The 9389-nt window shown below is 38.5% G+C and overlaps 1 protein-coding gene and 2 pseudogenes across 1 annotated transcript; 2 read left to right on the top strand and 1 right to left on the bottom strand.

Moving 5' to 3' along the window:
* The first annotated feature begins 1202 nt into the window (after positions 1 to 1202).
* LOC112905521 lies at positions 1203 to 2462 on the top strand (annotated as a pseudogene).
* A 49-nt stretch (positions 2463 to 2511) lies between these two features.
* LOC108743449 (max-binding protein MNT-like) lies at positions 2512 to 9234 on the bottom strand (the record flags this gene model as incomplete). Its single annotated transcript, XM_018479017.2, has 12 exons — positions 2512 to 2863; positions 3912 to 3974; positions 4192 to 4260; positions 4397 to 4465; positions 4563 to 4625; positions 5268 to 5327; positions 5415 to 5480; positions 5582 to 5653; positions 5780 to 5863; positions 5957 to 5964; positions 8394 to 8728; positions 8787 to 9234. Coding segments are annotated over 12 exons (1577 nt in total), but the record flags the coding sequence as incomplete, so codon positions are not given.
* On the top strand, positions 2870 to 3905 carry LOC108743451 (annotated as a pseudogene).
* Positions 9235 to 9389: the final 155 nt, after the last annotated feature.

Raw genomic sequence — 9389 nt, 5'->3', positions numbered from 1 at the left:
AAGTGTATTTTGAAGTTTTCAAAAAAACGATAACAAATAGTTGTTTAGATGTAATTTACTATAAATAAATACGTCTCTTTTTCTGAATACCGTCTTCAATGTAAATAAAATCCGTCACTCAGAATTTCAGCTTTTTGGACCCCTCCCTCCTTCGTCACGCTTTTAGCGACCCCCCTAACAAATATTACGTCACAAAAGCTGCCCCCCCTATAAATAATTCATCATCATCATAAGGTCGTCAGTCCTAAGACTTAGTTGGACACCTCCACTCTTTCCTAACCTGAGTTAAACTTCGCATTTCCCTAAAACTAGAACAGCCCACATCCTTAACTATTTACGAACAGTAATCTAATCTAGGTCTACCTCTACCCCTCCTAACCCCTGTTTCTGCCTCTAATATGTCTCTGACTAGACTTTCATGCCGGAAAAGGTGTCCTACCAACCTATCTCGCCTATTTTTTATTGACTTCCTCTGTTTTCCTATTCTTTTTTATACCTCTTCATTTCTAACCTTTTCTACCCGCCCACCGTCTATGTTTCGCACCCGTACAATGCCGTGCTGCTCCACACATACACCTTTAACAACCTTTTTCGAAAATATAAATGATTACTTATAATTAAAAATAGCAATGATGACATGCTAACGTTACATTTTCTTAGACCACCTCCCCCCTTGTCGTCCCTCATCAAGCTAAACATAACCCCTCCCTCTGCCTTATTTGAGAACGTATTTTATGTACGATCCTTAGATACATATATCCTTTTTAATTGAGGATAATACATTTTGCAAGGGTAGTAAAGGCAAAAAAGTAATTATGTATTATAAAAATTACTTGTAAACAAAAAGGGGTAGAAATACGTTCTGGTGGTGTGACAAGAGTGTAAGTGAACGGGAGGGCAAATGTAAGTGCAATTTTTTTTTCGACATTATAAGTAAGGGAGACTAATAAGGGTAAAGGTAATAATATTTAACGATGAGGTAGAAGTAGAAACACCCATCGTTTTTTGCGCATACGTATCGCGCCTAGATGTCATGGTTCATCCATGCACATGAAAACTTTCATTACATGATATTAAAACGCAAAATGACCACAATTTTTATTGGAGATAAACCAAACGCCTTGGGAATAAAATTCAGTGTGTTACGACCTCTTTTCCCTACGTGTGTGTTGATGATTCCAAATTTTGAATAGCATGTCATATTTTACATGTCAAAATTTCAGTAACCTTTCTCACTGTGCTTGTCTCATTCACTTATTTTATCATTTCCCATAAGAAGTATGAGTGTTTTTAGTGCAAACGAAGTATGCTGTTTATTTTGTTGTCCCCCGTGGCCCAGTAAGATAGTGGCCAAGTTGGCGTTCGTGCCGCCCCGTCCTACGTACAACTTCCAAACTTCTTCCTCCGACTCCTATTACATGGTTCCAAACGACGACTCGGACTACAATATTTTTTGCGACGTGGACGAACAAATGATCGACTGTTTTTACACCAGAACCAAGCGACATAATTTAATAGCTTGCATGTACATAAGATGCGTTTCGAAACCCAAGTATATCATTCTGTACTCCCACGGGAACGCTGTGGATTTAGGACAGATGTGTAACTTCTACGTGGGACTAGGTACCAGAGTAAACTGTAACATATTCAGTTACGATTACTCCGGATATGGGATGAGCACTGGCAAACCGTCGGAGAAGAACTTATACGCTGATATTGAAGCTGCTCTACACGCATTAAAACTTCGATACGGTATAAGACCAGAGAATGTTATATTGTATGGTCAAAGTATTGGTACCGCTCCCACCGTAGATCTGGCTTCGAAATACGAAGTTGGGGGGGTTGTGTTGCACTCGCCCCTCATGTCGGGGGTGCGGGTTGCGTTCCCGAATACCAGGAGAACTTGGTTCTTTGACGCATTTACCAACATCGAAAAGATCAGTAAAGTTTCATCTCCAGTTTTGATTATTCATGGTACCGATGATGAGATTATTGACTTTAATCACGGTCTGCTGCTTTATGAGAAATGCAAGAAGGCCGTGGAACCCCTTTGGGTGGAAGGGGCGGGCCATAACGATATTGAACAACACAACGTCTATTTGGAAAGGTTAAAAAAGTTTTTGCAAAAAGATTTGGCTCACGCCAATCATGTCAATCGGACTAGCAAATAGAAAATGAAATACGTATTTCATTGGTTGTTTCGTGGCGCTTTACCTCCTGATGTCCTTTTGGTGAAACGATATAACCGAATTTCAATAAATAAAAACAAATGAGCTTGTTTATTTTTAAATACTTTTATTGTAAAAAAGGACGATTTTTAAATGTTAATTTTTTCAGAGAAATATTCTTGTTTTATTATAGTGACGTTAGGAGTTTATAAGGTGTAGGTAATAAAGCCGTTTTAGTGCTCAAACCACTTGTTTTGAACGTTTTCTAATGTAAAGTGACTCTTTCATCTATTTAAAGTAAATAATAAATATGTAAAGATTTTGGATACAAAAAAAAAAATCGTTTTCGTTAGGTTATTTTACTAGCATCCCTTAATTGCACTTGGTGCGGTGTTGCCATTAAATTTGATTTGATGATATGCTCGAAAATACAAAGTCTTGCATTAGCAATAGAATTAATACTGATTTCTAGTACTTGTACCCCCCGCCGGGGGTGTACTTTTGGCCGTCTTCGAATCGATTTGGTGGCTTGGGGTAGTCGTATCCCCCGCCAGGCGTATAGGGTTGTCCCGTACTGGTAGGCGGGGTGGGTCTAGCCGGTGGGAGGTATGTCGGGGGTCTCGCAGGAGGTCCAGTCGGATATGCCGGAGGTCGCGTTGATGGCCTCGCTGGAGGCCTGGTTGGGAACTGAGGACCTGAAATGTTACGTCAGTTGTATTTGTCAAAATATTATGACAGTCGTTTATGATGGTCTCGTCTAATACTTCAGTTTGCTGTTTGTTTTGTTGTCCTCCTTGTCCGTGTAAGATAGTGGCGAAAATGGCATTTATACCCCCCGAGCCCACGTATAAATTCCGATGGGATTCCTACGCCGATTTGTACAGACTGGCCCATAACCCAGAGTCGAGTTATAAACTTTCTTGTCTTTTTAATCCAAAAAAAATGGACTGTTTTTACGCGAGGACGAAAAGGAAGAATATGATTGCATGCATTTACATAAAGTACACTTCGGCGAGCCGGTATACCATCCTGTATTCCCACGGGAATTGTATAGATTTAGGCCAGTTGTGCGGGTTCCAATTCACTTTGGCCAGTAGGATTAATTGTAACGTGTTAATTTACGATTATTCCGGTTATGGCATGAGTACCGGCAAGCCGTCTGAAAAGAACATTTACGCTGACATCGAGGCAGCTTTGAGGGCTTTGGAGAACCGTTACGGGATATGTCCGAGGGATGTGATTCTGTACGGGTTTAGTCTCGGTACGGCTCCTTCTGTGAATCTAGCTGCTAAATGTGACGTTGCGGGTGTCATTTTGCACTCTCCCCCCATGTCGGGAATCAGAGTATTTTATCCGAAGAAACGGAGAACGTGCTGTTTCGATCCGTTCACAAACGTCGATAAGATTGGTAAAGTGACTTCGCCAGTTTTGGTGATTCATGGGACAGAAGATGAAGTTATTGGAATTTGCCATGGGAAAACCCTTTATAAGAAATGCCAGAACCCTGTGGAGCCCTTATGGGTCGAAGGAGCCGGGCATAACGGGATCGAGCAGTCTAGTGTTTTTTGGGACCGACTGAAGAAGTTTCTTTACAAGGATTTGGTTTGTTTTAACCAGAACTATGAGTTCTAACACTGGAACGTTGAGATAAAAAGGGTTTTGGACCTCTGCAGTTAACAATTTTGAGTCGTATTAGTCGCTACAGTTGTTTAAATAATAAAAATAATACGCTTAAATACGTGCCTGTTGGTTTTGGGTAATCATAACCACCGGTGGTAGGAGTGTAGCGTTGAGTTGGCGGTGGACCTATGAACAATTACAACAAATAATATAATTAATTAATTTTTAATGGAAAACATTTTGTCGTTGCTTTGAGCATAAATCTGAAAATAAAAAATTAAAAATACGACTTTTGGTTACATCGTTTTCTACCACCGAAAAGAAGAACCCCTACGAATTTTACTAAACTAGCGTTGAAAACGAGAAATAATAAAAATATTGCGAAGCTATCGTTTTGTTTTACCTCGTGGTGTTGACGGTCGACTAGGGGGTGGGGAGGGGGGCCTGCTAGAGGGATATCCGGGTCTATATCCTGGACAATTAAAATCAGTTTTGTGAGCTATTTCAAATTGCAAAAATGAAGAAAATTGTGTAAGATTTCCGACAAAGAAGAGAGAGTAAAGAAAAGATGTAGAAAATAGAATTTGCACATTTTTGTTTATTATTACCTCCTGGTATTGACGGTCGGTCAGGTGGAGGTGAAGGGGGCCTGCTAGAAGGGTATCCAGGTGTGTAGCCTAAAGAATAAATACCAGGCGGTAAAAGAATTCGGCATACCTTAAATCTATTTAATTATAGATTGGCTGCTAATATGGGATTTATAATTTTATATACCTCCTGGTTGTGATGGCCGACTTGGTATGCTCGGTCTACCAGTTGGATATCCAGGACCGGGTCCTAAAGAAATTTTATTTGAAATTACAATGATATTATGCAAGAAGAGGAACTGAAAAACCCATAAAAGATCCCACAGAAAAGTTTACGTATGTAATTCGCCTGAGGAAGGAATAAAAATGAAGAAGAAAATAATATTTGGTAAAGGTTTTGTGAAAAATGGTTCCAGAAAGAGATGCATTTGTAAAAAGAAATTGTTTGGTGTTGCGTATGGACAGGGTTATTATCACCTAGGGTGTAGGGTTGTATCGAGGATGCAAATGTTATAGTTTACTAATTTGAAGATAACAGTGAAAGAGAAGTAGAACAGTAAACCACAGAAGACCTCAAGGTTTATTTTTGATCATATATGTATTAATATTTTGTGAAAAAAATTAGAAAATAGTTGATATTATTGTTAATCTCCTGGATTGAAGGGTAGTCCAGGAGATGTTGGTCCTTCTGAAAAACCAGGCCCGGGTCTTTTATGTTAATGCCTACTAAATGTAATAGTGCAAAAGAAATAGGACAGTAAACCACAGAACTAGTTTCATTTTCCAAAGAAAAAGCAAAGATAAATCGAAAAAAAGGAACAGTAAAGTTCAAATGTTGAAAAAGGTTATTTTGTAAAGAGAAAGTGTTGGCTATTAAGCACAGATAAATTACCTCCTGGGGTATAGGGTCGTCCCGGAGATGTTGGTCTTCCTGGATATCCAGGACCGGGCCCTAAATTATAGTAATATTCTTTAAGCTACTGTCTTGTAAAGAAGGAAAAGTTTGAAGTGAAATGTGCTTTTAAGAATGTTACAATACCTCCTGGGGTAAAAGGTCGCCCTGGGGATGGTGCAGACGGTACACCCGGATAGCCAGGACTGGGTCCTAATAAATAAATATTTATTTGTAATATGCCGTTCGAAATGAGCAATAAAAAAGTAAAATTGAAAAGAGGAATTCAATTAATAAATGAATTAGATCAGTACCTCCTGGAATAAATGGGCGACCAGGGGGGCCTGTTGGTATCGATGGTACTCCTGGATAACCCGGACTAGGGCCTAAATAAAGATTTACTTTTTGTTTAAATAAAGTTAAACAAATAATTGACTTATAAAAGTGAAGTAAAAAGAAGGTATTATAATAGTAATAATTATAACAATTCAGAGGGGGTTGCTTATATCTACCTCCTGGGGTGAATGGACGTCCTGGTGGTTGTGATGGTATAGATGGTCTGCCAGGTGTACCACCGGGATATCCTGGACGCAGACCTATGACCCATTATGACAATTTCAATTCCTAGTTGTTTGTTAAAAGATACAAAATCACACTTTTTAACCCTTTGAAAAAGGGTTGATTTATACTTTGAAATCTATTGAAGTGTGTCGTTACTTGGTACATAACAGGTCAATAGAAAAGTCCCCGGCCTAAAATAGTAAAACACATTTTTTTTTTGCAAAATTCGTTTTTTTATTATTCAACATAATTCCCTTCAAGGGTGATACACTGATTATAGCGATCCTCCAACTTTTCGATACCATTTTTGTAGTACGATTTGTCCTTTGCTTCAAAATAGGCCTCAGTTTCGGCGATCACCTCTTCATTCGACGAAAATTTTCCCNCTTTACTTTTCGGAATCCGATTGACAGAAAGATGTTTAATTAATAAGGAATAGAGAAACGGGAGCAGTATTTTTTTCTGGATAAGTTACCCTATGTCCTTTTCTGTACCCTTAGCAATGTGGGTACAAAACTTCATAATAGGTTCTAAGCTGGGCTTCGCTTTTGTTGATGCCCCAAGTAAGTGTCAATGATCATCAACGACCACATAAAACTAATTTTTCTATCCCTTGGGAACAGCATTGTTTTTCTGGATAAAAGGTACCCTATGTCCTTTTCTGTACCCTTGACAATGTTTGTACAAAATTTCATGACGATCGGTTTAATAGTTATGGCTTGAAATAGTAACAAACAAACTTGCATTCACATTTATAATATTAGTTAGGATATTAATATTTAGATAGCGGGTAACGCGATATTTTTTCAGAAAGATTAATGTCGTTGTTGTTTTAATTATATTTTTTTCTGACTAACTATAATGAATAGAATGTTCTTGAAGCTGCTTTGGTATTCATGAGAGTTCTTGAAGTCTATTGTGTTCCAGTCCATTAAATATATTATGTGCTTTGCTATAGGCATTTAGTTTCAACAAATATTAGTACCTACATATGTAATAGCGTCATTAACAACGCGAGAATGTAAACAACTGTCGAAGCCTACTGTTTTTTTCCTAATACTCACCAGGGTATTTATGCAATGTTACTTTAAATGCACTTTCAGACGTGTAAGTGTGGCTTCTTACGAGCAATCTAACAATTTAGTCTTCATCTTCCAGCAAATTAACACAAAGTTGTAACGCACAATGTTATTGGCAGTTTTTTCAAAAAATTGAAAGTAAAAATACACTGAAATGCTTGTTAAGTAATTATTTGTGTCTGTAGTTGATCATAACGCTACAACTATTGTTACACAGACGTATTAGGAAACAGTTAGTCGTGACTACATTTTTTTAATTGTTGTGCCTTAGAAGGTGAAGGCTTTGAACATCGTTTGTTACAAGTTTACATTATTTTCAATGGTTTGGCAAAAGTATTAATTGTTTGTAGGTTTAAATAAAGAAAGAGGAACTTGTTTTTACTTGACATTTTTAGTTTTTACAGTTTTAATTGTCCTTTGAATACTCGGGATATTTAAAATAATCGTATTGTCATATTTTTGTTCCGCGACTGTCATGGTTTGTCACCAAATACAAAAATTAAGTCGTGGATACATTTTTAACAAAAAAAATAATATTTTATACTGAATAATTGTCGATAACGCGTATGTCATTCGATAGATCATAATACAGCTGTTACTACAAATTATTGACATTTACTAATATATCAAGTAATCGGATATTAACAAGGATTTCGCTTTTCCTATCCTGTTTTTCGAAAGTTTTATTACCAATTATAGGAGTTGAATACAATAAACTGAATGTTAAAGATCTTGATTTCTTTACAAGATACTGAAGATGTGTTACTGGTGTAAATAATGAAACGTTGGTGATACTATTATACCTAAATGATAGACCTTCTTTAGTAGAAAAAGTTTTGTTTGAATAGTTTTTCAGTGTTCTTCCTAATTTCCGAAATATTTGAAATTACGCGGATATTTCAATGATGGGTCAAGCGACGAACCTGAATACACTTTTAACAAAGTCGCTCTTTTTTCGCTTTACACTTGTCGAAATGCCGTTTGGGGAAGTGGATAGTTCAAGAAGTACCTATAGAAACATTTTTGTGAGAAACATTTTTCGTTAACGTCTTTATTTTTCGAGTTTTTATAAAAAAATTCGATTCACTTCGGTAAAATTTGCACATTTGAATGACATTTAAACGATAAAAAAAACGTTGTGTTTGTATGACTTTCGAACATGAAAGAAAATACCAATTTAACAATAGTCATTCAGCCACATTTCTAACTTGGGTAATGTTAATTCTTATTAGTTGAACAAATTGTAGTCTGAAGACATTTCGTGATATTGCGGTGCATAGAATAATAAAATAGCGAGGCATTCTATTAAATAAAAGGTTTAGATTTACATATCGGAGCGGTAGGTAATCGCGGTATTGGTGAACAAATAATGCATTTCTTACCTTTGTTTACATTTAAATAATTAAAAGTAGAAATTACACAACAAAATTGCAGTCACGGAATTTAAAAAACGAAAAATACCGAACAAATTAAAATGCCTGTAAACTTAATAATTTTGATATTGAATTTACCTCGCCCCCTCCGGTACCTGGAGGTTGATTTCGTGGGCCTGGTGGAGGAATATAAGGACCTGGTGGCTTAGGTCCCGGTCCTGGAATCTGAGGTGGCCGAGGGGTGGGTCCTGGCGTAGGTCTAGGCCCAGGTCCTGACGGTGGAGGAACATAACGACCTGGCGGTTTCGGTGTTGGTCCGGGAAATGATGGCGGACCCGGTGGCGGATAAGGTGCAGGCCCAGGAAAACTGGGTGGGCGGGGAGTGGGTGGTGGAGGTGCTGGTGGTCGTGGTCCAGGACCTGGAATGGGGGGCAGGTACGGCGGAGGCCTAAAATAAAAACAATTTTTATTGATTGATCTTTGATTGATCTATGATTCTGTTTTACCTTGGAGAAGGTCTAGGTGGCGGTCGTACCGGAGGTCCTACGGGGGGTATTGAAGGTCTGGGTGGTGGATAAACTGGCGGCGGGATTGGAGGTCTTGAAGGCGGTAATGGAGGCCTTGGCGGAGGGGGTGGAGTTGGTGGTCTTTGAGGCGGGACAGGAGGCACGTATATTTTAGGTGTGGGGGCTGGTGGACTAGGGGTTGGTAGTTTAGGAGGTAAATAGGGTGGCTCAGGTGGCGGCTTTTGATGGGGAAAATCGGGTTTTACGGGGGGTAAATAGGCATTTATTCCGGGGGCGATGTCGCACGATACTGTCGTGATGAAGTACCACAGCACCCCAAGTATCTGAAAGGGAATACGATAGGTTAAAATGAGATTTAGATTAAATATTTTCCCGGCGCTGCCACCAAAACTTGATGACAAGTCAAGTACAGGTCTGACGAAGGAAGCTGGCGAGCGGTCGCGCAGGTACTTGCCCATTTATGACCTATTTGGGTAAGTCACTTGGAACCGATACACAAATAAGCTTTCAGTAGGCGTAAATTATAGTATTAATACAGATAGGACAGTAGCGTACTAGAAAATAATGTAAAAACATGACTTA

The sequence above is a fragment of the Agrilus planipennis genome, unplaced genomic scaffold (genome assembly GCF_000699045.2).
Source record: "Agrilus planipennis isolate EAB-ADULT unplaced genomic scaffold, Apla_2.0 scaffold533, whole genome shotgun sequence".
NCBI lineage: Eukaryota > Metazoa > Arthropoda > Insecta > Coleoptera > Buprestidae > Agrilus > Agrilus planipennis.
Note: the sequence above shows the minus strand (reverse complement) of the source record. Positions and strands in the feature narration are given on the sequence as shown.